Consider the following 27,140-nt stretch of genomic DNA (forward strand, 5'->3'; position numbering starts at 1 on the left):
TATCCGTAGTCCATCGTATCTCTCGGTCGGCGTGGCTATCTCGCTTCGCATCGGTATGCAGTCGGTCTATCTCGAGTCGACACGAACAAGCTTCTTTAACGATAAAGCTAAAAAGCAAACAAGAGGAGAAAGCAAAGCAAGCAAGATGCCAGGGAAAGAAGACTCGAGGTTATTATTCCCTGCAACGGACTCCGTTGCCTATTTCACCCCAAATGACGCGAACGAGCCTCCCTCATGCCCAGGAGTCTCCACCCGCTGCTGCTGCCAGGGTGGATCCCATTGTAGATCTAGACTTGCATATTGCGCACCCCCCTTTCCTTATCCGCCCACGCTTGTGCATTGCCCGTATCCCACGACAACCTTATGTAGCCAACTAGCAGGCGCCAGATGGCATCACCACCGGCCGGCAAAAACAGCGTTTCGGTTTCGGACAGAAAACGCGGCGTTGGCGTTGAGTCGCTGTAGCGCATCAACAACCGTTACTTTTCCCAGGGATTTCAGGGCCAGGGAAAGGGGTGGAGCTTCTCCGTTGCGTCTTCGTTAATTTGAGGGAGCCAAGTTGCTTATCTCATACCTACACGCGCGTACGTACGCTTCTCTCCTTTCCTCCTAAGCCAATTTGCGAGCATGATCTTCAATGATGCAAGCCAACCTACACCGACCCGACCGCACCGAGGCCGATCAAACCGGGCATCGCGATCGCACCAAAACGACGTCGTACAGTAGGTAAAGCAGTTCGCTAGCAAGGACGACCTTGCCTTTGCTGCTGCAAACCCCGCTGAAACACGTTTCGATAAAGATAGTTCCTACCTAAAGTGTCCGCGAGGGCACTAAAACTTCGTGACATCGTTAACTGCCGCACTATTGGAATCGCGTAGCGGCGCTTAAGACAACATCAGCTGAGCCATTTCTCAACTTGCAGAAGTCATGGCAGTGTTGGCTACACCTCAGAGTGAGGGGTAACAATCGTAAGACTGCGAATGAGCCAGTTGTGGGAGATATTGCGTATTTTATGAAATATGGATCCGAATTACGCGTATCACTTGCTGTACCGCGGCCGTAAACGTTTTCATCCGTCATCATAGCACACAATGTGGTACCATGGCAGAACCAAGCAAGCTGTGCCCCATGATACCGAAGACTGGTTGCGACAATCCTAGTCAAGTTCCCAATGACGCCACAATGATTGATTCAGCTGAAAGTAGCGGGTAGAAGTTTGCTGACGATAACGTTTACGCTACGGGCGGCGGGCGCTCCCGTGATCGACACTACAGCACGATACATTCCCAGTTTTCCTGCTTAGGATACACTATCGTTGCGCGAACTGCTCGCATCCTCGTTCCAATGACGTTGCCCAGCCAATATTGCTAACGACAGCCACATGTATATTTCCCCTTTTGTGTATGTCCCGGTACTTTAAGCGTATCTACCGCTACAGTGAATAACCCCTTGGTACGTGCAGGCGGAGACGCATCAGCTTACAATCCATTGGAATGGTTGCTAGTCAGGAACGACTGAAACGTGCAGTCGCGCTATCGATCCAAATCTCGTAGCGTAAGACGGAGAGCTGGCCCTTCGAAATCAGTGCCATATATAGTAGCATGACAGTTCCGCGTCGCTGTAAACTTTGCGTCTATTGAACTTGGCTACCAGCACACTTTGTGCAATGAATCAGGTTTCCGATTCGCGAAGTCGATTTACTCGTGGTATAAGCCTCTACCGCGATCTCGATAGTTATAGCTTCGATTAATTGTAAGGTGTGTTCGGGTCTATTATGCCGTCCGAACCTTCTCTATCTCGGCAAGGAGCCACGAACTGAAGATAATCGCATCATCGATGCCTCTTTCACCTGAACCAGAAAACTGAGCACGATCCATCGCTACTAAGGATGCGCCCTTGGGTACTGTCGGCAGCCTGCTTTCGCCCGAAGGGGTCCGTAAGAAGCATCGTAAGCTTCTCGGAAATCGGTCCCATCTCTTGCTTCGATACTGGTACTGGCGGGCTCAAAAGGCTCGGGTCGGGCTGAAGGATAGCAAAGATGCTGCTCTTCGACCTGCCGACCGTCCGACGATGAACGTCCTGCAAGTGATCATACAGCGGCCACAGGGTGTTTAGATACCGGGCCGCGACAGGTTCGCATGGCTTGCAGGGCTCAAGCATGTCCATGCACGATTTGGCGTACGCGAGATCTGCCTCGACGCCGTCAACCTGGCCATCCATGAGTTTGGTGGTTGCACTGAACAGGAGGCAGACGGCGGCCGAGAAGGACCAATATATGATAATCCAACAACGCTTAGTCAGTGTGCCGTCAAAGGAGATCAGTCCTAATATGCGAACGATATTTTGGGCCGCCATCGCACACTCCTGTCGATACATCTTGACGTCCTCAACAGATATGTTGTTCAGAGAAGACGTTGTGCCGTCGATAAGCTGGGCTTCAGCCGAGGCCACCAGCAGCTGACGATATAGCAAGACCAGCGCACCAAGATACATGATGTGTACCATGAAGACCGCGCGCCTCTGGAAGATTGTCAAGTCTTGAGCTTCGCTCGACAGAAGTGTGGGAATCTGTAACGCATGAGGAACCTCTTCGCGCCACTTCTCCAACTTCATGGTAAGCATGGTGATGTTTCCCTTAGTAGCCAGCTCAGGAGATGCTAATGTCTTTGCGACCTCCGCGGCGATCAAGTTGATCTTGCTAGTCTGCATGTGTATGAGCTCATCGATGGAGACTTGATCTGGACGGTATACAACGCAGGTGACCTGACTAAGTTAGTATCACCAACACTGATCCGTTTTCCTAGCGGCATACCTGAGTGTCATTTGCTGTTACTTCGGAGGGATAACCAAGCGTGTAGGAGAGCCAAGAATCCATAAAAACGAGGCTGCGGAAAACCTTCCTCCAGTTCTCGTCCAGAGGTAAGCGAGACGAAGTTTGCACGGTTGGACACTTCGAACGGGCGATCTGCAACCCTGCAGCTGTGGCTTGTTAGCTTGATGGCGCGGTTATCAACGGGAAGTGAACGTACCAATCAGATACTTGGCGCTCATGTGTTTCTCGAGTATTGAATAGAACGAAAGCGAAAGTAATAGTCGCATCGTACGGAAATAGTCTCGTCTCGCAGTTTGTTCATTGAAATGGATGGTGCCAGACGCATAGAGAAGTCGTCGCATCCGATCGGGAAAAGCATCGATATCGTAATGCGCGCCCATAGCAGCCACGGTAAAACACTCAGCAAGCGTCATGTCATCCACCTTCTCTTGAGGCCTGTAGATGCGGTCAAGTATCTCATTGACCTGTTCGTACGTCCACATGAAGAGAAGCGATCCGGTTCCTCGTACGAACGCGTACATGGACCGCCGAACACGGTCTTCAGGCGGAAGAAACCCTTGACTGAACTGCTGGAAGCCACCTCCGTTGAGTATCTCGCCCCGCAGGGCGACTAGCTCACTGAACGCCAGTGTCAAAGCATTATGACATGCTTCGGCTTCCGGCGCGGCCGATACATTGGAGGATTGGAGGGACAACGGACTGTCTGAAGAGCTTGGACTAGCACATGAATATTGTCTGGTGTTGTTAGAAGTGTCTGTTGTTGAGCGACTGTTCCCTGGTCGTTGTTTGCCGGAGATCGAGGTTGTTTGCTGCGTCCTGAACTCGTTCAAGTAGATTTGATACTTCCGCCAGTTATCCGTCTTCTTGTACTCGTCCATCTGGGCTTCGAACTCTTGCATAGCTCGAGCGGCATTGCTCTCCCATATCCGCTTTCTCTCTGCAGGGAGCTCTTGCCATCTTCGACCGACCTCTCGCGCTATATCCACAAAGGACAGTTGGCTGACCTCAGGGTCAGTGCGGAGCTGGTCAGCGAAGTTAACATCTGATGACATGTTAGATCAAATCCCGATGGTGTTTTCTTAAGAATGGCGTACAGGCTGTTTTTGGCTTTTTTGGCGCGTTTGAGTCTGCCCGAGGATGCCGCCTGTACCTCCTCTTCTCTCTCGGTGGAGGGGTAGTTGTCTGCCTCGTGAAGCTTTCCAAAGCGGAGGTCGATAAGGAGGTGGGTTCCGGTAAATTCAAATCTGGCTCCAGCGATAATGAGTGAGGGATCCCACGAAAGGTGGCTATCTCGCGCTGTAGTAATCTCCTGTGGCCAAGCTTGAACTCGAGCGTTGTGAGATCATCCTCTGTAATGTCTACCACACTCTCCCAGCTGTGGAACCCATTGTCGGATAGGACTTGAGCGTACTGGGTCAGCCCAATTCGCTCCAGAACTTCGGTCAAGCTTGGGATGGGAGAACTAGAAAGGGTAGGGATCGCCATGAGGGGGTGACGTCTGTGGTGAGAAGCGGATGGGCAATAGGAGAAATGGCATATATGAGGGTGGCCACACGGCATGGCCGGTGCCTTGACTATGGCCTCACAGGCGGGCAGAGGCTGAGAAGGACGTTATAGGGTAGCGCGCAGTCGTGGCCGGTGGTCTGGACCATGTAGATGAAAAGAAGGGTGTTCGAGGCTCTCACAGCCCCGACCCACTTTTGACACGCGCTAGTGGCAGCTGCCGGTTTCTGCCACAGGGCAGGAAATTCCATGGGAATTCAAGATGCCGCCACACAATGCGTCCATGGTATTTATATTCTTCCATGGCAGCACTGTTCATCATACCCCAAAGTCAGGTTCTGCAATCGCTCGATTTGTTTGCTACTACGATTGAGAGTTTTGCCCTTTTCCAATGCGGAATAACAGGGCATTTCCGTCAGCACCATGCTAAGTCCAGACCTCACAGCTCATGCAAACACAATCATCAGAATCATGTGGCCCACAAACTCATCGCCAGGACGCGCTGTCGCTCAATTTAGCTATCCGCGTCCAAGAGACAACATACGATGCTTTTGCACTATTCGTCAAGCGAACGCTACCCGAGGAGCTTAACGTTGACCGCCCATCGCACCACTCAAATGCCTGAAGCAGTTATGGAATTACTTTCCACCTCCCTCTTCCAGTCAGGAGCCATCATTTGCGCTGCACTGTCTCACGAGCGTGTAACAAACGAACGAACGACCGGGGGCCGCTGATCGAAAGCTGCTCGACGATCGTGTTCGTAGAAGCAAGGCCTAGACTGGTGTATCTCCGATGCAGCGGCGCAGCATCTCGCCAGCCTTCTAGCTCGTCCACTCGGCTTCCCGCTTCCTTTACATTTCTGCGCCACAACTCCGCGCGATATGTAGGGGATATGCCTTCCCGTGCATCGGCAAGCTTTCTCCACAGACTTTTGCTGATCGTAGATTTGCGTATCCTTGTCATTGGTAGATGGCATCTGCCCTCCATATACTGAAACGAACTGCCTGCTGCCGTCGTAGCACGTGCGCGCAGATCTGCTTATGATTCTGAAGCATGCAGCCATTTATAGTCAGGCTCGTGCCTGAATCACGCAACGATGCACGCTACACAAGTATTAGCATTCAGATCACATCGGCGGATGCAGTAACCGAAACTTGTACGCCCATCCTTGGCTGAATAGCAGGCTTTCCTGTGTAGGTAGAGTTAGCGCAACCATTTAAGCCTTTTGCAAACAACTGCAGATGGCCCATTGTAGACGATGCTCGACTAACGCATTCCTGTACGCATCGTATTCATCGAGTGGAGTTCATATTCGAATCTTATTTTAGACCCTACAGATACTTCTGCATCAATTCCTTCACTCGACTTAGATTTAACCCTTCGATCTTATTTCCGTTGCCTTCCATCGTCTCCGCCATACAGACCACGTTGTATATGGCCTCTTCAACCGCATCAGCACTCGCCTCGAATAAGGCATTGATAGTCTGATCATCGGTCATTTTCACTGGCACTTCTCTCGCTTTGTACGGATCGACAGATGCTTGCCCAGCCGTGACCGTCTGAACGTTCAGCTCGTTGGCTGTAGAGAAAGCGAGGAATACATCGCCCGAGGAGTTTGTACCATAACCGCCTACACGAGATAGTCCGACAGTCGCACGTTTGGCCAGTCGTTGCAGTTGTTGCGGGTGAAGCGGGGCGTCTGTGGCAAGAACTATGATGATAGACCCGTCTTTCTTGTCCTTCTCTTTCTTCACTTTGAACAGCAAGTTGGCTTGCGCTAGTAACTCTGGGTCGTCAGGGTTCTCTTCAATCTTGCGCTTCTGCTCTTCGTAGATGAGTCTCCCGACGGGCGCACCTCCAATCTTGAAATCCCACATCTTGCCGTAGTTTGCTTGGACAAGCGCAGCAACGGTATAGCTCTTGCCATCTTCACCAGGCACCACACGAGAGCTAGACCCTGTCCCTCCTTTGAAGTAGTGGCAGATCATGCCTGTGCCACCTCCCGTGTTGCCTTCTTTTACAGGCTCGCTGCTCGCCTTATCTATGCCATCTACGACGTGCTTCGGTGTCACGGCAAACTTGGACACATCGTGCAAGAAACCATCAAAGGTCTCTGCAACAACAGGCAGGAGGAACCAATCGACCTTGCCGTTTTTGTCGCAATTTTCGCGGATAGCATACTCGTAGATGCCGTTGTATGCTGAGCCAACGCCGAAGCTCCCCGTAATGATGATTGGAGAAAACAAGAGACCCATCTCCTCGATCAGGTGCGCCCCGGTCATCTCTCCAGAGCCATTGAAGCGAAATATACCCGCAAAACAAGCTTTGTGGAACCAGTCCTTACGTGGGACAATGGTTGTAACACCTGTATTGATGTCGTTCGGTGGTGCATTGGGGTAAGCAGGCGATGAATGGATGGACTCCGTGTGCACAAGCACACCAGGGACATCTGTCAAGCTGTTCTTCGGGCCAGGTTGGTAACGACCCAGATACAAAGTCGGCAATAGGTCCCGGATGCGCTGACGCGGAGTAGAGGATGCCGAGAGTGAAGACATGGCGGGCCGGTTCCTAATGATAGCAAAGAGCGATGATGTTTGTAGAGTCGTGATGAGAACTGGAAGAGAAACGTAGGGTTGCTGTGACAGCCTGAACGCCTTGGGATACTTATACCTCACCCTTGGCCATTTAGCCGTCTACTAGGTATTGAGTTCACAATCGGTAGAAATCCATCTGCGCGCCTTTTCTAGGCACCTATATGACACATCTCAAGGGCGCAAGGTGTATCTAGGAGGCTACATTTGGCAGGTACGAAGCGGTGTGGACCACCGTGCCGTCGGGGTTCGCGATTGCATCAATTGTACAATGGACTTATTCGCTCTGGAGAGGTGGTGGGTCATGTAGGTTGGCTACGAAAGAGTCATACACGACGATCCGCTCCTTCGTGCATGATTAGCGTAGTAGCTGCTTACTGAGCGTTCCCCGCCTCTTCATCTCCGACGGTTCCCATCAAACACCGATTACAGTCGAGATTGTAACAACTCTCACGAGCCAAGGATGATCGCAAACGAAAGATAAGGCAGACAATTGGGCTAATATACGCAATAACCGGCTGTTGCGCTCACAAATATCTCCGAACCCGTTCGCGACTCAGCTGCCAAGACTCATCGAACCTGTTCCCGCATAGCGCATCTTCAACACTACAAGCTTGACCATCTCTAGCCGGTTTGATCTCCGCAATATGCCATCTCGGGATTATCTGACGTAGTCGGTCCGCTCTCAGACACCCCCCACCCTTGCCATGGGGAAGAAAAAGTCCGAAGTTCTTTCTGGAGATTCTTACGCCCTAATCTTCACCATCGGTCAGCAAGATGCTCACACGATTCCTTGCGGTAGGACTTCTGAGCTTCGCTAGGCCTGCTCGAGCCAGCTATGGATTTTACGTCGGAAAAGGTCTGACACAAGATGGCAGCGTTATGCTAGGCGGGACCGGAGAGGAAGTGTCTTCACATTGGCTACAAATCTTCCCGGCCAAAGATCACGCCCCAAACGCGACAATCACCGTTGGAGTTACCGAAGCTGCATCTATGCCAGGCAAATTGATGAACATTTCTCAAGTGCCTCACACGTTCCGTTATCTTTCCATGGAATACTCCGACTTCGAAGGCTTCCCTCCTCCTCTGACGAACGGCGGTGTGAACGAGAAGGGCGTTGCTGTTAGGGACATCTGGGCTCAAAATCGAGACGACCTCATTGCCATGACGCCGAACCCTCAGACTGGATTGCAATACTCCGATTTAGCTCGCATCGTGATGGAACGAGCGAGCACAGCACGCGAAGGCGTAGAGCTCCTTGGCCAGATGATTGCAGAATACGGATACTCGGACTATGGTGGCAACTCGCATCTAATTGCAGACGCAAACGAAGGCTGGGTCGTATGGCAGATGTCGGGAGGTCAGAAACTTTGGGCAGCGGAACGTCTAGGCGAGAACGACGTACGTGTGCTTTACCCAGGGTACATTGAGGACTTCCCGGTCGATTTTGAAAACAGTTCAGACTACATGGGTAGTCCTAATATCGTGAGCTTCGCCGTCGAACAAGGCTGGTGGAACCCGAATGGCACCGAGCCTTTCAACATCTTCAACGCGTATGCCTACCAAGCGGAAGGATACACCGCTCGAGACGGAGGCGCCAAGTACATGTCCCAAGCCGCTCTTGAAAACGCTACCCGTGCGATGGCTCCTGTGACGGAGAAAGACCTTATCGAGCGTGTTCGCGATTACCGCATTTCAGACGACGAAGCCGGGTACGGTCAAGTTGTCTCCCTTCGTGCAGACATGGATCCGGATCTGATTCGCATCTGGGTCGCGCCAACCAGCTCCGTAACAGCACCATTTAACCCGTGGTGGCTGGGCGTGAAGAGCATTCCACCTGAGTACGGTCTGCACCGCTACTTGTACAAAGACGCTGCCTCGACCTTCCTGGACACAGACTACCAGCACCAAGAAGCCACGCAATTTGCTGGTCGCATCTTCAAGCAGGTATTGTACTACACTTGCTCGGACCCGGAAACGTACCTACCTATCGTTCAGAACATGTTACATGGGTTCGAAAATGCTTCATTTGCGGATATTGAGTGGGTGGAGCGTACTGCCAAGACAATGGTGGAGAATGGAATGCGAGACGATGCCCTTGAACTTCTGACTTTCTATTCGCATACTAGGGCGGAGAAGGCGCTGGCTCTTGGAAAGACCATGGTCGATGCGCTCGATTCGTATGTTAAGCTTATGGGCCAGTTCCGCATGCCGATCGGTGACCGCATTAACGATCCAGGACTGGGAGCTGAGACTGTAAACTGCTTGGTTGGCTGGGATCCTGACCAGCCAGCTGATCAACAGAGACCCTTGAAGAAGTTCAGACGTCAGGTTTGAGATCAACTTAAAGATAATAGGGCGTAAGATAGACTCTTTTCCGTAGTGAATTTCAGGCGAACATGGGTGATCATACTGCACATCCGCACTATTCATTACCGCTATGGGACATCTCACCTACATCTGCCCATCGACTGGTACAGGTACAACAAGCGCCTGCGGTGCTCTGACTTGCAGCTGCTGCAAGCACCATTCCTCCATCTTGCCAACGTCTTCGAACCCTTCTTGTACACAGTCACAAAGATCCTTATCCCACAATGCCTGTGCAGCCGGCCACAAACCCCTCAGACCACCTCTCATATAACTCAGATACACATGCAGACCCTGCAAAGTCTCCAACATCAGATAGCTACCTTCGATATCTTCCTCATTGAAGAAAAGCGTATGCGCTAATGTGTGAGCACGGCGCGTGCCCCAGTCCTTGTCATCCTCATACTTATCCGCAAGTGGCTTCAGGCGATCTTTAAAGCGCACAGCGATGTGATAAATGGCGTCTAGCCCGTTTTGGATGTCAGAGTAAGCTTTAGTCTTTTCGAGGATTTGGTCGAAGATTTCTAGGAGGTAGATGGAGCATTGTTCCAGCTCGCCTATCCAGCGCTCTATTCCACGGCGTCGTGGACCAACTTTGCCAATGTCCATTGGCTCAGCCTTCTTCTCTGCCTTTGCTTGAGCGGCAGACTGCTGCTCTTTGGCGTGGATTTTGACCTCGCCATCTGTCGACGGAAGTTTGATGATTCTGATTGCACCACCTTTGAACATGGGCTGTTTGCTGATCATATCCCATCTCGCAGTCGTCAGTTCATTAGCTGCTCGTGCCTTTCCATCCTCAGAATCGAAGTACCCGAAATGAAACGGAATAAAGGTCTGCCCTTTTTCGATGGCAGATACACGCACAGGAAGCTCGACTTTGCCTCGTCTTGACTCAACAAGTACTTCGTCTCCATCCTTCACACCAACAGCATCTGCATCCTCTTTCGAGATTTCGATATCGGGTGATGGGCAAGCATTCTGTAGCGGTGTACGTCCAGTCTTGGTCCGAGTGTGGAAGTGATAAACGCGACGACCAGTGGATAGTCGCAAAGGGTACTCTTCATCCGGCTCCTCTGGTGATGGTTTGTAATTGCAGCACTTCAGGATAGCTCTTCCAGCTGGATTGAGCTTGTTATAATCTTCTTTGGAAAAGTACGAGCCCGTTTCGAGATCGTGGCCGAAACTCTCACAGTCGTTGATGTTAGTGAAGAACTTGCCGTCAGAGAAGAGCCGTTCAGTGCCGAAAGGATTCTCCTCATTACATGGCCATTGAAGACCAGAACCACCCGTAAGCTTCTCATATGACATGCCACTATAGTCGCACGGTCTGCCTTTCGAAAGCTTCTTCCAGGCTTCGAAGACTTCCTCTGGCTCTGACCAGGGCATGAGATCGTTGCCATCTTTGTCCTTGAAGCCCATGCGTTTTCCATATTCGAGGAAGATTTTCATATCCGACCATGCCTCTCCAGGTGGCTCGACAGCTTTGTGTGAGATGTGTACAGTTCGATCGACATTGGTGAAGCATCCTGTCTTTTCACCCCATCCAGCAGCAGGTAAGACAACATCAGCTATGGCTGTTGTCTCCGTTGAGAAGAGGTCTTGAACGATGACAAAAAGGTCTTCCTTCGTCAGCAAGTCGCGCGCTACATTCGTGTTCGGAAGGCTGACGAGCGGGTTCGTTCCGGATATCCAGAGCATCTCGATGGTACCCTTAGAGATGAAGCTGAGAATGTTCTCCACATGAGTCGGTTCACTCCAATGAGGAACTTTGATGGGATCTATGTTCCATAGTCTGGCAAGGTCTTCCATATGCACAGGATTGAGATGGTTCCGGAAGCCTGGAAATTCGCCGTCGCAGCCTGCTTCACGGTTGTTTTGAGCTGTTGGCTGTCCATTCATCTGGAAAATGCCACAACCTGGCTTCCCGATCAAGCCACGAAGAAGGTTGATGTTGTTGATCTGGCATGCCGCCCCAGTCGCCTGGTGCGATTGATACACGCCCTGCAGAGCGGTGGAGAGCAGGGTTTTAGTCGTGCCAATGATCTCCGCAGCTTTCCTCAAATCTTGCGCGGGGACACCAGTAATCTCCTCGACAAGTTCTGGTGTGTACTTCTTCACTACTTTCTTGAGTGCATCCACACCGACAGTATGCTTCTCCACCCATTCGTAATCGACCCAGTCGTTCTCGAAGAGCAGATGCTCGATACCGTTGAATAGAGCCACATTCGTACTGATCTTTGGCTTCAGATGTACTGTCGCCATCTTTGCCGTCTCTGATAACCGTGGATCGATCACAATTATCTTGGGTGGCTTTGGCCCAGCCAAACGATCTAGAATGCGTGACCATAGTACAGTCTGAGTGGCTGCCATATTGTGGCCGCTCAGCATGATGCAGTCGGTATAGTCAATGTCGGTATACGACCCAGGTTGTCCATCGCTGCCAAAGCTCTCCCTCATGGAGGCTGCGGCAGTCGCGGTGCACAGACGCGTATTTCCGTCCCTTTGCTACATCAGTGATGCGTTTGTAAGAACGCTCAAGAGAACTTACATGTGCAGTGTGTTCAGACCCGCTTTGCCAACCATTGCCAAAACATAGTATTCTTCAAGGAACAGTTGACCGGATGTATAAAAGGCGATACCATGGCTAGTAAGCTTCTCAATGGTCTTCTTCGACTTCTCGACAATAAGGCTCATAGCCTCATCCCATGTTGCGCGCTCGAGCTTGCCGTTCCGTCGAATTTGGGGGTACGTTAGACGATCTTGATGGCCCGCCGCTTTCCATCCATGCAGACCTTTGGGACCAAGACGTCCTTTATTGACTCGATCGGTTGCTCTGCCTCTGACGCCCACAACCTTGCCATCTTTAACTCCTATGTCTAGTGCGCATCCATTGCTACACAGCACACAAGCACTCTGCACCCAGCTTTCCGGCTCTTCATCCTTGGCCTCATCCACTCGGATTGGCCATTCGTGTACATACGGCGTGCGAGGTCCCCAGATATCTTCGATGGAATTGCGCGATTGCACCTTGGGCGCATTTCCGATTTTGATTTTCGGCATGATGGTATCGGCCTATCAGTAATGGGTCGCAACCTTGGAAGGTCCTGCACCGCCCTCGCGGTCATGCCACGAGCCAAATAGACTTACGTCTAGGCGCGCACATCTTCGCGTGGCTTATTCTGACGTTATCGTTGTGTAACACCGCCTTGGCAATACCTAAGCTTCGCGCGAAGTTGTTCTACGGCAAGATTTCCGACTCGCGTCCGTATAGCCAGCCAATGACAATGACCCTGTTGTTAAGGATGCCGTAATCTCCGGCCTTTTTACAAAACTAATGTCTAGTGTAGCCAGAACCTCTGCGGGTCCAAAGTAAAAGGCAGTGAGACTATACTGCATAGGCGGATATGAAATGCTTGGGGCCGGGATCTGCGGTGTGACGGTGCTTCTTTTATTTGCTTATGACATGTGTTGTCGCAGCTATTAGTCGACAACCTAACACATCTATCATGGCTATCGAATACGAGAAAGCACTTGCGATACTCCAGAATGTCGCGAAAAAATGTTCCTATGGACGCGATAAATCTATTGAAACTTTGCCATTGCTGGAAGCCCTGGGTCGCGTTGCGGCAAAAGACCATGTCAGTCCCATCTCGACTCCACCCACAGATACATCGGCCATGGATGGATATGCCATATCTTCGGCGGCGACTATAGGGGCATCGGCTCAAAAGCCCGCAATATTCGTTATCAAAGGAACAATTGCAGCTGGCGACCAGCCCATCGAGCTTGCGAACGAGCTCGAAGATGGAGTTCTTCCGTGCGTGGAGATTATGACAGGCGCACAGTTCCCGCAAAGCACTTCCGACACGCCTTTCGATGCATGCGTCAAAATCGAAGATACTGTCTCACTTGGTCCAAGGACGACAGGCGCTGAAGTCAAGTCACACCGACAAATAGCGGTGACACGATCTTTACCGTTGCACGTAAACCGACGATTCGCAGGGAGCGACATGCAGCAAGGCGATGTCATACTTCGGGCTGGAACTGTAGTGTGTTCACGCTACATCATGGCTCTAGCATCTGTAGGTATCACCGAAGTCGCTACATGTCGTAGACTTCGAGTAGCTATATGGTCTACCGGCAACGAACTAAGCGAGGGATTGGACAGCTGTTGCAACAAATCGCAGATTTTCAATTCGAACGGCCCGTACCTGGTTGCAGCGATGCGGGAGCTTGGTGTTGACGCACACTACAAAGGCATATTGCGAGACGATCCCGATAAACTTCAAGCTGCGCTTGGCTCGCTACAAGAGAGGTCTTACGATCTGGTGATTACCACAGGTGCGGTCTCGAAGGGGAAATTCGATTTTATCGTGCCAGCTTTGGAAGAGCTACACGCTCAAGTGCATTTCCACGGTGTTGCTATCCGCCCCGGCCATCCCGTCCTTTTCGCAACCACGGATAGTGAATCGGGCCATGGGGTTCCTTTGTTCGGTCTTCCAGGCAACCCAATTGCAGCTGCGGCATGCTTCCGATTCCTCGTGGTGCCCTTCTTGAGGCACATGCTTGGCCGAACGACCGAAGTCCCTGAGCTCGCAAAGCTACATCAACGAAACGGGTCTCGGGATGCGTTGTTAGCCTCTCCATCGCACTTGGACTGCTTCCGGCATGGTACCTTACGAGCTGATAGCGACGGTAATAAGGTTGTAGAGCTAAGCGGGAACCAGAGCCCAGCTATTATATCGCAGTTTGCAGCTTCCAACTGTTGGGTACACATTCGAAAGGAACGTTCGGCGGAGTTGCGGGAGATTGTGGTTCTGTGTTATCCCCATCAGCCATTCTTGGAATGATGGTGCATACGTTCTTTAGCCTCTTCCCACTCTTGCTTGGTGTTCACGTTTGTGAGCCATATTTCTTGGCCAGGCGTGATGAGCTTGCTATCGAGTCGCTTCAAGGTGTAAGCTGGCCCTGAGCGACCACTGGCGACGTTCTCAACAAGGCTACGCAGAGCATCAGGACTCCAGATACCTAATAGGGGCTCGCTGAACCCTTCTGCGTTCTTGAAGCAGGTTGCTGGTGTTTCGTAGCTCGCGATAAGTTGGCGCACCGCGTCAGGTTCAATAAGAGGATAATCACATGCCAAGACTAGCCATGTCGCTGCAGGCTTATGGTGGTGGGCTGCAAGCAGGCCTGCAGCAGGACCAATGTCTTGCTCCGCGTCGTCCATTACGAGTTTCAGGGTAATTGAGGTAGAGGGGATAGTTCCTCGTGGTGGAAGAGAGACAGACCCGTCGCGTAGTGAGGAGTCGAGGTCTGACCGAGCGGCAATCGAGACATGTATGGTCCCGATGTTCGGTACTGCCTCGTGAAGAACGCGAACAAGTTGAGCGTAAAGCGGCCCACTCGGTAGCGAGAGCAGGTGCTTTGGGGAGCCCATACGCGAGGAATGTCCTCCAGCGAGGATTAGTACCTCGAGCGAATGCATACTTTTCCAAACGATGCAGCGCCTGCACAATGCCAAAAGAGTGTTTCGGGAGGTGAGGATGTCCCGTACTGATTCGCGCGCGTTGAGATGAGACCATGGCGGAACTTGGCTGACTAAGCCATGTGCGGATGAGCCTCGGCGTCTGATCCGCTTGAGCTCCAAGTGGCGCATCCTGGCCGCAAGCTGTCCTCCCCGCAACACCAATCACCAAAGTAACTCCACTTCACAAACTACCCGATATAGCCTATCTCAGCGCTACCGCAGTCGTTGCTCTTGTGCTAGAGACCAATCTATAGAAAGCAACACCGCCACCATGCCCGGCAAGATCATACCCGTGACATCGTCTTCGCATTTCTCCCAGCTCCTCTCGCAGTCCACGTACACTGTCGTCGACTTCTACGCCGACTGGTGCGGACCATGCAAGGCGATAGCGCCAGTCTTCCAGGGCTTGGCAGAGAAGGAGACCAAGCCAGGGAAGATGCAGTTTGTCAAGGTGGACGTGGATAGTCAACAGGAGGTTGCGAAGAAGTACGGCGTTAGCGCGTACGTATCCTCCGAGAGTGACGCATGCAGGAAGAACGACATTTATCGAATCTCAAGCTAACTTTGGTTTGCTACAGCATGCCGACCTTCCTCATTATAAAATCCTCATCCGTTATAGAGACCATCCGTGGCGCCAACCCGGCCGCCCTCACAGCCGCCGTTCGCAAAGCTGCCAACGATACATCTGGCCCGGGAGCCGCTGCCGCTGTATTCCAGACCAAAGGGCGTACGCTTGGCTCGGCTTCTGAACCTAGCCGACCGGTAGGCGAGAGCCCGTTCGCCAATCTACAAAGGATGCTGCTCGGCAACGGCGGACTGAGCGACTTAGTCGTGAGGTTTGCAGCGCTGTATTTTATTAGCTTGTTCGCGTTTGATTCGTACAAAGCTGCGGAAGAGAGTCCATTCAATGTTCGTGCGAGGCGGTAGATGAAGATTGGAGATAAGGAACGATAGGGCGTGGACCTGGACTCCCGGACAACTATCTATAGAGGCAGAGAGATCCATATTCCACCGATTATATGGCGTTTGGGAAAAGAACATGGCGTTCATGGTATACCACTTCGGGGCTCAGTGCTTTTGCAGCACACACATATTGCCTGCACCACCAGTACTGGGCAAGCTATCTAGCTTCCAGGTACTGTTAGCTAGGGCATCCTTTGCGCAAACTATCTTAGGGCCATATTTAGAGTTGTAAATTCTCTGGAAACATCTCCTATAACCCTAATGCTGTCCTCGCCGTTGCATATGAAATCATGCCTGATCCGCTGGGAGGGGTCCTAGCTCTTGCCATCAAGGTTTTGTCGAAGTCAATACTAGCACCCCCATTCTGTTCATAAATCCGGAAACAGCACTGCACCGTTAGATAGTAGCAGAGCAGTACGACTTGCGAAAGATATGTTGCAGCTACGAATCGAGAAGATTGACCTGCTTATACGACTGGCTGACTTGTAGAAAGAAAAAGGAGAAGTGGAGAGACAGAGAGACGACATAGAGCTTGAGAATGAAGACCTTATTGAACAGATGAGTTGCTGTTCCTATCGGGCTACAACTACCTGTCTACATACTCCAGGAACAAAGAATACCTCAACAAAGAGGAGTTGGCTGTTTTCAGAGCCTACATCTCAGCAGACCTACACACGCAATTGGATACGGATCGGGATGAGGAAGAGAAGGAAGGTCGGATACTATGAGGAGGTGTTCGAAATTCGATAGGAAAAAGTAAGTGCGCAGCCTATAATGACGGATTGTAGCAAAAAGGGTAAGATTGCTTTAAGAGCTATCCAATTTGACAGCAAGAGTACTGGGTGACATATGCCTTCATATCTTCCCTTTGAGGAGGCCACCGGGTCTACTCCTAGTCGGATGCACAGGCGTATCCCCTATATCCGCCATCTTTTCCTCCAGTAATTGCGTCATATGTCCTACTACTTCACTATACCTGGTGTCGGCGTACACGTTGAACAGCTCCAATGGGTCTTCCTGGCAATCGAACAACTCCCATTCCTTATGCTCGGCATCTGCTGGTCTCGCACCCTCAAGCCCAAAGTCCTCATTATACCAATAAATGAGCTTGAATCGCTGGTCCCTCACACCATAGTGCGCATATGCCGCATGTATCATGTCGTTGTGCATCCAGTACCGGTGATATGCGACTTGCTGCCAGTCCGGTGGTGTTTGACTTTGCCATAGTTTGCGGAAAGATACGCCTTGCATGTAGCTGGGTATGCGTAGTCCGGCAGCATCAAGAAATGTTGGTGCGAAGTCTACGTTGCAAATGATGTCGTCACACACGGATCCTGCTTTGATCTCCCTGGGCCAGCGTATCAGGAACGGCATCTGGAAGCTCTCTTCATACATGAAGCGCTTGTCGAACCAACCATGCTCGCCGAGGAAGAAACCTTGATCCGAGGTGTAGATCACGATAGTGTTTTCAGAGAGACCTTCGGCGTCTAGGTAGTCTAACATTCGGCCTGTGTTATCGTCGATGGATTGAATGGTGCGGAGGTAGCGTTGCATATAACGTTGGTATTTGAACTCGGCAAGCTCTGCGGGGGTCTTGAAAGTAAAGACGGTTCCATCATCTTTATCGATGAGGCGCATTCTAGTGACATCTTCTGGGTTGGGGATCTTGCGATCGTCTTGTGACAATGTCAGTGCACCAAATGGTAGAACCAGAATGGGTAGAGCTCACTCCACCAGTATGTATCGATCAATTTCTCGCCGATCTCGCTTCCGCCATCTGGTTGCACCAATCCCAGGTCATGATACGTGATGTCGTCTGCGATACGCATCTTCGCAATCTTAGCAGCCCTTGCTCTATTCTTGTAATCGTCTGTAAAAGTATCTGGTAGCCGAACTGGATCCTTGTAAAGATGCTTATGTTTGGGGTCGCACTCCCAACTACGATGCGGCGCCTTGTGATGGCACATGACGAAGAATGGTCTTGACTTGTCCCTGTTCTTGATGAAATCCAAGCTCTTCTCAGCAATGATATCCGTTGCATATCCTGGCACGCGCTTTGTGCCTGATGGTTCGATGAACATAGGATCGTAGTACTCGCCCTGCCCAGGTACGATGCTCCAGTAATCAAAGCCGGTTGGTTCATGCCCTTTACCTTCTCCAAGATGCCATTTTCCTACCATGGCTGTCTGATAGCCCCCAGCTTGCAAGCTCTTGGCTACGTTGGGAAGGCGCTCGTTGATCTCGGAGTTGAGTGTCATGACCAGATTGACGTGGTTGTGCGTTCCTGTCAAGATCGCAGCACGCGATGGCGTACAAATACTGTTCGTTACGTAACAGTGGTTGAATAGCATGCCTTCTTTTGCAATTCTGTCGAGGTTTGGGGTGTGGTTGATCCCAGCGCCGTAAGCGGAGATGGATTTTGATGCGTGGTCGTCTGCCATCATGAAGATGACGTTTGGGCGGTCTTGCGTGGCCATCTTCGGTCTGGTCTTGAGTAGGCTATTAGGGTGAGCACACCGTCGTATTTGTTTGCAGGATGGTCGAAATACTCTCAGTTACAATGGAAGAAGCAGAGGTGGAAGATGGGAGATGTCAGACTAGGACATTCCGCACATTTTAAGCGTGTGATCAGCCGTAACGCGGGCATGCTTAAGCCACAGCTAGCTCAAGGACGCCCGGGAAAGCATTCTACACTGTGTCACTGATAATGCAAACTGGTGGTAAAGCGCAAGGGGGCAGACCGGATGAGGAGACATGGGGTGTGGAGGTCTAAGTGGAGCTATCGCACGCTACGGCTATCGGTCTCGTCCGAAAACGGCAACCGACGCCTGTCGGTGGCTCAATCAGGCGAAAACTTGTCCGACAAGACTTCTACGCATACCACCAGACTCTGAGAAGGCGTCGCGACTCAGGTAGTATTGGATCTCGTCATTATGGCTAAGAGCACGACTTGTTCGACACTGAGAGGCGGCCAATCAAAGCTGTGAAACATCGACAACCATAGGTGGTTTGATGAAGTCTTGCATGGCATCTCCGCATCCTCAGATCTTACCGCAACTTATGTCACCTATAAGCCGATGATTATTCAGGGAATTTGCAAGCAATGGCTGTATATAAGGTTGAGTAGGAATGGTTTGTGCAGATATAGAGCAACATCAACCACTTTCGAGACCACATCTACCTCCCTCACAAACGAGGGCAGATTACATTGACAAAATTGGGAAGTATGGCACCAGCCACTTCGCAAGAGAACATGAATACCATTGCCACGATGGAAGTCGTCGAGCCAACTAAGGAAATGACAAGGTATGAGGACGAAGCTGCTCTGGGCACAGCGCAGGAGAAGAACATGTCCCTGAAGACTGCCTTCAAATATTACCGAAAAGCCGTGATATGGTCTATCACTATCTGTAAGCCAGCAGCGTCGCAATATTGTATTCGCTACTTATATTTACAACAGCCATGGCCACCATCATGGAGTCTTACGACATGCAGCTCATCAGCTCCTTCTACGCCTTTCCTCAATTCAACAAGAAGTACGGCCAGCAACTGCCAAATGGTACATGGCAGGTTGATGCAGATTGGCAACTGGGTCTGAGTCTAGCATCGCTGATCGGTCTCATCTTTGGCGTGTTTGCTAGTGGATACCTCGGTGATCGCTACGGACCCCGATATGTCATGATTGCAGCACATTGCCTCCTGACAGGATTCGTTGCTGTGATATTCACGGCGCAGAGCGTTGAGATACTTTTTGCAGGCGAGTTATTATGGTATGTGACGGCATCCACAAATGATGTGTTAGCAGTTCTGACAAGCGTAGTGCGTGCACTTGGGGCCTCTTCGCTGCAGCAACACCGACATACGCCGCCGAGATTGTCCCCATGGCACTGAGAGGATACCTCACCACATATGTTAATCTTTGCTGGGTGATCGGACGAATCCTTGCGACCGGTGTCCTACGGGGCATGCTACCGGTGCAGTCTGAATGGTCTTTCAGGGTTCCGTTCGCGCTCCAATGGATGTGGCCGCCGGCGCTAATCATAGCTACATGGTTATCACCAGAGAGTCCTTGGTGGCTCGTTCGTAAGGAGCGTATCGAGGAAGCAAGGAAGACGCTGAACCGCCTGGTCAGTGCCCCTACTGGGTTAGTCAACAATGATCATCGCCTTGCCATGATGCAACATACCATTGCGCTGGAGCGCGAATTAAATGTTGGTGGATCTTTTCTGGACTGCTTCAAGGGCACGAACCTGCGCAGAACAGAGATTGCGATGCTCTCTTGGGGCGGACAGATACTTCCCGGCTTTATCATCCAGGGTTATACGACCTATTTCTTCACGCTTGCCGGACTTGCCCCAAGCGACTCTTTCAACTTGACAATGGGTGTCTTCAGTATGGCTTTTGTTGGTACATGCGCGTCGTGGTTATTGCAGCCCCGGTTGGGTCGACGCACCATCTACATCGCAGGCTTGGCAATCATGTTACCAATCATGTGGATTGTTGCTTTTCTTGAGTTCGCGCCAAATGCCGGCAGTAATTCTAGCATCAAATGGGCACAATCTTCCGTCTTGATGATCTGGTTCTTCACCTACGGTAGGTGTAAGCATCCCATGTCAATACTCACAAGAGCTAATGTTATGTTAGGAACCACCATCGGCCCGATCCCTTATGCTATCGCTGCTGAGGTAGGTGCAGTACAGTTGCGCTACAAGACAATCGCTCTCGGTCGCAACATGTACTACTTCCTTTCCATCATCAACGTCATTATCTCGCCATATATGCTCAACCCAAGCAAATGGGATCTCAAGGGAAAGGCGGCGTTTCCCGCTGCCATCTTGAATATATGCTTGTTCGTCTGGGCATACTACAGGCTGCCAGAAACAAAGGGCATGACACCGGAGACGTTGGATCATCTGTTTCACGAGAAGGTCAGCGCTAGGAACTTCAAAGCAGAGGCGGCAAGGTTTCAATAGGCTATGATGGAGGGCAAAGTTGGTTTGACTCGGAAACACTTGTGTATATCAAAATGAAATAACGTTGAAACGGCAATATCAAGCGTCCACACGCGGTGTTTCAGGCAATAACCCGGGACCGTGTCGATCACATTCGTAATGTACCCGGAATTACCTAGGTATGTAACTATCATTGCATGTGTGATGCAACTCCTAGTTATAATAAGCCCAAGGGCAGAGTAGACTGTGTAGATTTATGTTCCTAACGTTCACGAAGCTGCTAGTTTTATCCTTAACGCTCTAACGCTGTTACGTATTTCTCAGGGTATTGGGGGGACTGGTGCCACTGGTACCATTTGGCAAGGACAACGCTGTACTCATGGCCATCGTTTCGAGGATATAGAAAGGTGATACATAAGAATGATTCGATACCCTTCAGTGGGTTCAGCCGTCGATTAGGTTGTAACGTGGATGGAAGTGAAGCGTGAGAGCTCCCGGGTCCGCTTCTGCTGTGATGTGACCAATCGGCGTCAACAGATACCGACAGCCGGGCGCTAGTACCTATCTCGGCTCCTACCCACTCTTCGCCATTTGCCCCCTGTATAAACATATTCACTACGACCCGGAATTCAGTGACCGATGAAGTCGGAAGTATGACCAATGTTCAGAACAGTTGTGTCGCTATCAGGTGGTGGTGATCACAATCTTCGGCAGCAATAACCTCACTCGATAACTTGACGATAAACTGATCGGAAGACCTGGTTCCACTTTTGTTTTGGTGACAAAGCACTGTCAAAATGGTAGCCTGCGCTCAGTGTAGGCAAAGAAAGGTAACAACTGCCAATCGTTCATACGGCAAACGCTCACCTCAGGTTATAGGTTCGATGTGAAGGTGGCCCAGTCAGTTGCGACGCATGCCAGCGACTGGGATTTCAGTGCTCCTTGGGTCTGACCCCGACCCCAATTGCCACTGTTGGGAATCCACCGATGGCACCGCGGAAGCGAGGTACGCGAGCATGTGACGCATGTCGTTCTCAGAGATCACGATGCTCGGGTGATACCCCTAGCTGTCTCCACTGTCGAGAGCTCAACATTAGATGCAACTATACACTTTCGGTTCGCCAGTACCGCGCCGGAGAACGTCTCAAAAGAAGGATGAGTTCTTTTGGAGAAACGCCCTATCAAATTGGGCAGGATGATGCGGGCCGGCCAACTCATAACACGCCGACGACCGGGAGTCAGGTTACGACGAGTCCAGATGCCTCTGCTACTGAAAAGCTTGACAAGTATACAAGTTCATTCAGCTGGAGTTATCGTAGCTAATAGACCCCAGAATTCTCGGATGCGATCGAGCTATCATCCGACAGCACATCGACGCCTATTATAACTACATCTACCCAGTTCCAATCTTTAGCTTCTTGCATCGGGCAGAGTTCTTGGCCCAATACGCCGCTGGCGTTGTACCACCAGCACTTCTTCTTGCTGTTTGCGGTGTATCGTCGCGCTTCTTGCCGTCCGCTAGAGAACGGACCGGCATGATCAAGTCATGGATCGAGCTTGCACAGACGATGGTTTTCCAGAGCGCAGGAAAGATAAACATCGCTAATGTTCAGGCGCTAATACTTCTTGAGCTATATTCCATGCATAACCACGAAAACGGCAAAAGCTTCCTTTATATATCTTTAGCCGTCAGGATGGCTTACTCACTCAAGCTGCATAAAGAAGATAGTCAGCTACCATTCTTTGAACAAGAATCTCGACGGAGACTTTTGTGGTGCATGTTTACTTTGGATAGACTCCATGCTGGTGGTGTCCCGGTAGGTCCATGTCCAAGATATCCATTCTCAGTGCAGCCCGCTTAGGCCTTCATTGTAGGGAGAGGCTGTTGTCATTTTCGCGATGTCTCTCACCTGATACTCAACTAGTGCTAATGTGCTAGCAGGAATACATTCTTCTACCCGCAAATTCCGTACACGTACAGCTCCCGTGTCCAGAACATTTTTTCCAGATCGACACAGCGGTCACGACACCACGCATCCATGAAACCCAAGCGGACAGCTCTAGGCTTACACCCGCAGCATTTCTGTTGCGTGTTTTCAACGCCCGTAACCATATACTGCAGTAAAGCTTTCCGACTGCGGCCCTGCTTTGAGACTTCGCTGACATCGCAGATACACGAAACGGCTTTTAGACGCTTCCCTCAGTCCAGAAACTTCTCTCTCACAGTTCCGAATACTTGAGGGAGAGCTAACGGAGATATATGAGTCCTTGCCCGCCGAACTTGTGTTCAGCACACGTGCCTATCAACTCCGGGCGTTTTCTCCAGAGCGCACAACATTCACTATCTTGCACCTTTACTTCCACCACTGTCATTGCGAACTCTATCGATTACTAAATCCAGGGTACCGCGAGGCCCTGCCAAAATCGGTTATATACTCCAGTTCACCCGAATTCGTTGCGTACGTGCAGTCAAAATGCCTGGAGCACGCAATCTCTATAGGCGAGATCGTTGCATCAACCTACGATCTCGTGGAGATCAGCCCTTATGTTAGCGATACATCTTGCTTCGTTATCCTATACCAGGCTTCGTGCGCTATACTCTACGCATGTCACCGTGACAGTCCTGCATATATCATGAAAGCCGATACTGCACGACGATACTTCGTCGCTTTCATCGCTACACTGCAAAGTCTACTCCAGTACTTTCCAAGGTATGCTATATATGTCAATGATATCCGGAACATGCTTCGTAGTATTGATGAGCCGAATATACCGCTCCCAGCTCAGAGAGCGTCCAACGAGGTGGACTTCCGCGCACGCGTAATACCGTCGAGTGAAGAGAATTCGGATGAGGACGATGTGGTCAACGTGACTGCGGACTCTACTCTTAGTACAAGAGATGACACCCTGCGCCCTGTGTCTCCAACCTCTGAGGTACCTGTCGGACCGCTGCCCGGATTCGTCGAAATGCCGCTCCATATATCACGGATTGTCGAAGGACAAGATCAATTCTTCGCTGATTTGAATACCCCGCAGTACAACATAGACCCTACAATGAATCTTGATCAGGGATTGTTGTGGGATTGGGCAGATGCTCTGGGATCAGGTTTCAACATCTGAGCCCAAATGGTGAAAGCTCATTATAAGCTGTAGCAGTACTCTAGGCATCCGTCAGCCACAGAACGACACATATTCATGCCATGGAATCGTCGCCTCCGCTCATCAAACACACGGGCGCAGCTTTCCCCAGCAGTTCCATGGCCTGAGTCTGCTCGCAGTCTGAATATCTTCGCACGGTATACACGCGACCTTACTTTCAGCTACCACAAGCTACGGCACCAACCGGGCTGCACTTCCATCAACCTCAACCTCAATTTCGGGACCAATAGTCGTTCCGATCACCATGCCAGAATATCTCGATTAATCTCACGAGGATGCGATAAACATAGTGCGTGATAAGGCCACTGTCAATAGGGTTGTAGCAATCCGCGATCATCTACATAGCCAGTTCTAGGATCGTATTAATGATCCGAATTCGGTAATGCCAGAGCAAGCAAGGATACGATTGGCTACCATGAACTTCGCTGGTTGCTTTGGCTTCTTCTTTTATCATCTAATACCGATTCGAAGATTGAGGAACACTCCTTGGTCTGACGCTCAACTGGGCTATCATGTCAACCAAGTCCTCGAGGATGCTGTCATAGCCACGGAGGAAGGCCAAGCTACATGGGAGTCATTCCAACTTTCGACGTCTAGACCCGGCCGTCTACCGCCACTAAGCACCACCGACAACTATTGTCTTCACAGACTTTCCGCTCCCGATATACCCGACACGCTCTTGACCCCTGTTGAAACTAAAACTCAATCGCGCTTAGCACACATGCTAGAGTTTTCCAGACACGATGGAGAGGACTGCCCATAAAATGAAGATGAGATCGAGAGCGGAGCTGATAGTGCAAGAGAACAGACGCATATACTCATGGAAGCCACCTCAAATGCCGAGACCACTGGCGATAGCCATGACGACGATATAGCATTGCTAGCTACCATCCCGCCTACTATGACTCAAAATGAGATTGGGGATGAATGGCACAGGAGCGATCTCCAACTGAGAGAAGATGTTCAGCTCGAAGATGTCGGCCTGCCGAGCAACGTCTTCAACGAGGCTACTACACTGTCCATGCCCGAAGACGAAGCCTTTTGCTGCTTGTGTCAAAGGGATTCTCAGGGAGAAGCAGACGCGCAAGAACTCCATTTCTGTGCTCGTCTTGAGAAATGCTCTTATGCATTCCACACGATGTGCCTGGATGATCTGGTCAACTCGGCACCGACTGGTCAAAACAACGTCTTGTGTCCGTTGTGCAAAGCCATCATTTGCAAGCGCAGAAGGGCGCAGCCGGTGATACACGAGGGGAGAGAGCAGCCTGAGGGTGAAGAGTATATGAAATCAGAGGAGGGGTATGTAGAAACGAACGAGGAAGATGAGCAATAGCAAGCACCACAATTCTCCTAGGTGCCCGACGATCTAGTAAGGCTATCTTATCTCGAGTCGTCTCACGGATCCGGAGAAGATCAATCCAAGTTATCAGAAGCTAGCTCGATACCAGTGTTAGATATATCCGTGTTTTGCAGTAGTACATATACTCTAATGATGGGCGAACACGTAGCCTGCGCATGTGATGAAGAGGGAAGGATCGACTGTAGCCCGGACCACAAATGTGCAATGACAAATTGCTTGATGAAAAGATTATTGATCGTCTATGCGCAAAGCTATTTAGCTATAGCACAGTCCGCATCAGTAACTATACGATGGTTTCGGCTTGTTGGACGAAGATGAGCTTGAGCTACTCGACGTGGGCCGGTCACCAACAGTCGCAGCCTTATCCTTTTTACTAAGAACGACGCGCTCACACCAGGAGCACCAGCTTCTCAGATCGCCTTTGACCTCGCGCTCCAGATATTGAATCGACTTGGTCTTCTCGTCTTCGTATAGCTTGACGCATTCGCCAACGCGCACCTGTTTCTTGTGTTTGACCTTCAGCACCCCGCCAATGCCTTCGATTTCCTGGGTGAGGTAGCAAGAACCCCTCCAACGTTCGGGTGACTCTGGAGTCTGCGATCTCTCGATAGTATCCAGGAGGTCTTGCTCGCAGGTCTCGTGCTCGACAATGCGTGCGCCCAGACATGCACTGTTTCGCCCGCACTCTACACCCTCGATGCCCTCGCCAAACCCGACGCCTAAGCCGCCTAGCATGCGACTGTACGTGGTACGGTAACTCCAACCACGGACATAGTTGGTGTCTGCATTTCGCAGATCTTTGCCACATGGCGCACAAAGCCAGACTACATTGTCGCAATTGCAAGGCGTGCGCTCAAAGGCTGGCGCAGTAAAAGCTCTCGGCTTATCGCCTTCAAAGAGTCTAGGGTGTGTGTCGGGGGACCCAGGTGGCGACGACGACGACATAGACGACGAGCGCTGCTTAGGTATAGCCATCAGCAGCGGGAGGGGCGCTTTGGCGCATGTTCGGCATAGTCGGCGATGACGGGCTCGTAGCGCGGGCGTGGGTGGTGGTTTCATTGTGCAGTTCTGTGAGAACTATCAGCTCCAGGCGTCTTCTGTTATATCTGGGGGGCATACCCGGCACACAATATCTCCACACCGTTGACAGTCACCAACCATATCGCGTGCACATTTCCCAACGCGGCCAGTAGTCAATCTGCTTTCCAAGACCGTACTGTGTCGTCCCTCTTGCTGTCCCGATCCGACCTTCTCACTGAGTTCGACATCTTCATTCTCGCAATGAAGTGTATGTTTGACCAGCTGGCTGCGATACTCGAGTAGATTGGCACGGAACTGCCTGCAAGTCCGTGAGAGATCATGCAGCGTATTGAGGTCGAGCTGAGCGGCGAGTTGGCTAACTATTCTGTGTGGTTAATGTGGTTAGCATACATCAAGGCGTGGAGTCAAGTCCATGCTGTGGCTAGATTTACGGGTAGCAGCTTAGTGCGGCGCTGAATCCATTGATATTCGGATTCGGCCTCTCGGCTCCTGCCATCACGTCCCCTTCTGCTGGCGCATCAAGAGAGTGATACAACGGCCTAACGTTAAACCGGCCAGAAGACGGGTGGGGGGTCTCTAATGAGGTCGGTTCATCGTCCTCCAGATCAACTAGAACCACCATCGTGGGTAGCTACAGAACGAGCGTGCAGCATCGAAGCCACACAAGGCTTGAATGTATAAAAATGAGAGTATTGATGGAGGGAGCGATGCCGGAGTCATGACGAACTGAAGACACGCGCCGTCGCGTTGGTGGGGCGCTTGGCGTCGCGCGGCTTTGCTTCCGTTCCATACGCGATTCCGTACGTGTCTTTTCCTCATCGTGACGCCAGCAACTGTGGTATCT

At 51.1% G+C, this 27,140-nt stretch overlaps 11 protein-coding genes across 11 annotated transcripts; 6 read left to right on the plus strand and 5 right to left on the minus strand.

The window, feature by feature from the left end:
* Positions 1 to 1,845: 1,845 nt before the first annotated feature.
* On the minus strand, positions 1,846 to 4,318 carry ALTATR162_LOCUS4028 (uncharacterized protein; the record flags this gene model as incomplete). Its single annotated transcript, XM_043311638.1, has 4 exons — positions 1,846 to 2,763; positions 2,813 to 2,979; positions 3,030 to 3,875; positions 3,928 to 4,318. The coding sequence occupies 4 exons, from the start codon at positions 4,316 to 4,318 to the stop codon at positions 1,846 to 1,848; spliced, it is 2,322 nt and encodes a 773-aa protein (XP_043167573.1).
* Positions 4,319 to 5,667: 1,349 nt separating this feature from the next.
* Positions 5,668 to 6,891, minus strand: ALTATR162_LOCUS4029 (uncharacterized protein; the record flags this gene model as incomplete). Its single annotated transcript, XM_043311639.1, has 1 exon — positions 5,668 to 6,891. One exon carries the CDS (start codon positions 6,889 to 6,891, stop codon positions 5,668 to 5,670), a length of 1,224 nt encoding a protein of 407 aa, XP_043167574.1.
* Positions 6,892 to 7,704: 813 nt separating this feature from the next.
* On the plus strand, positions 7,705 to 9,264 carry ALTATR162_LOCUS4030 (uncharacterized protein; the record flags this gene model as incomplete). Its single annotated transcript, XM_043311640.1, has 1 exon — positions 7,705 to 9,264. One exon carries the CDS (start codon positions 7,705 to 7,707, stop codon positions 9,262 to 9,264), a length of 1,560 nt encoding a protein of 519 aa, XP_043167575.1.
* Positions 9,265 to 9,381: 117 nt separating this feature from the next.
* ALTATR162_LOCUS4031 (uncharacterized protein) lies at positions 9,382 to 12,354 on the minus strand (the record flags this gene model as incomplete). The annotated part of the gene is made up of 2 exons (XM_043311641.1): positions 9,382 to 11,794; positions 11,843 to 12,354. The coding sequence occupies 2 exons, from the start codon at positions 12,352 to 12,354 to the stop codon at positions 9,382 to 9,384; spliced, it is 2,925 nt and encodes a 974-aa protein (XP_043167576.1).
* Positions 12,355 to 12,800: 446 nt separating this feature from the next.
* ALTATR162_LOCUS4032 (uncharacterized protein) lies at positions 12,801 to 14,144 on the plus strand (the record flags this gene model as incomplete). The annotated part of the gene is made up of 1 exon (XM_043311642.1): positions 12,801 to 14,144. The coding sequence occupies one exon, from the start codon at positions 12,801 to 12,803 to the stop codon at positions 14,142 to 14,144; it is 1,344 nt and encodes a 447-aa protein (XP_043167577.1).
* A 948-nt stretch (positions 14,145 to 15,092) lies between these two features.
* ALTATR162_LOCUS4033 (uncharacterized protein) lies at positions 15,093 to 15,748 on the plus strand (the record flags this gene model as incomplete). The annotated part of the gene is made up of 2 exons (XM_043311643.1): positions 15,093 to 15,322; positions 15,400 to 15,748. 2 exons carry the CDS (start codon positions 15,093 to 15,095, stop codon positions 15,746 to 15,748), a joined length of 579 nt encoding a protein of 192 aa, XP_043167578.1.
* Positions 15,749 to 16,639: 891 nt separating this feature from the next.
* On the minus strand, positions 16,640 to 18,261 carry ALTATR162_LOCUS4034 (uncharacterized protein; the record flags this gene model as incomplete). Its single annotated transcript, XM_043311644.1, has 2 exons — positions 16,640 to 17,460; positions 17,514 to 18,261. The coding sequence occupies 2 exons, from the start codon at positions 18,259 to 18,261 to the stop codon at positions 16,640 to 16,642; spliced, it is 1,569 nt and encodes a 522-aa protein (XP_043167579.1).
* A 794-nt stretch (positions 18,262 to 19,055) lies between these two features.
* Positions 19,056 to 20,757, plus strand: ALTATR162_LOCUS4035 (uncharacterized protein; the record flags this gene model as incomplete). Its single annotated transcript, XM_043311645.1, has 4 exons — positions 19,056 to 19,194; positions 19,245 to 19,554; positions 19,605 to 20,377; positions 20,429 to 20,757. The coding sequence occupies 4 exons, from the start codon at positions 19,056 to 19,058 to the stop codon at positions 20,755 to 20,757; spliced, it is 1,551 nt and encodes a 516-aa protein (XP_043167580.1).
* Positions 20,758 to 23,370: 2,613 nt separating this feature from the next.
* ALTATR162_LOCUS4036 (uncharacterized protein) lies at positions 23,371 to 23,856 on the plus strand (the record flags this gene model as incomplete). Its single annotated transcript, XM_043311646.1, has 1 exon — positions 23,371 to 23,856. The coding sequence occupies one exon, from the start codon at positions 23,371 to 23,373 to the stop codon at positions 23,854 to 23,856; it is 486 nt and encodes a 161-aa protein (XP_043167581.1).
* Positions 23,857 to 24,715: 859 nt separating this feature from the next.
* Positions 24,716 to 25,228, plus strand: ALTATR162_LOCUS4037 (uncharacterized protein; the record flags this gene model as incomplete). The annotated part of the gene is made up of 1 exon (XM_043311647.1): positions 24,716 to 25,228. One exon carries the CDS (start codon positions 24,716 to 24,718, stop codon positions 25,226 to 25,228), a length of 513 nt encoding a protein of 170 aa, XP_043167582.1.
* Positions 25,229 to 25,531: 303 nt separating this feature from the next.
* ALTATR162_LOCUS4038 (uncharacterized protein) lies at positions 25,532 to 26,918 on the minus strand (the record flags this gene model as incomplete). Its single annotated transcript, XM_043311648.1, has 3 exons — positions 25,532 to 26,323; positions 26,375 to 26,660; positions 26,728 to 26,918. 3 exons carry the CDS (start codon positions 26,916 to 26,918, stop codon positions 25,532 to 25,534), a joined length of 1,269 nt encoding a protein of 422 aa, XP_043167583.1.
* Between the last annotated feature and the right edge of the window lie 222 nt (positions 26,919 to 27,140).

The sequence above is a fragment of the Alternaria atra genome (assembly GCF_907166805.1).
Source record: "Alternaria atra isolate CS162 genome assembly, contig: 23, whole genome shotgun sequence".
In the NCBI taxonomy this organism is placed as follows: Eukaryota; Fungi; Ascomycota; class Dothideomycetes; order Pleosporales; family Pleosporaceae; genus Alternaria; species Alternaria atra.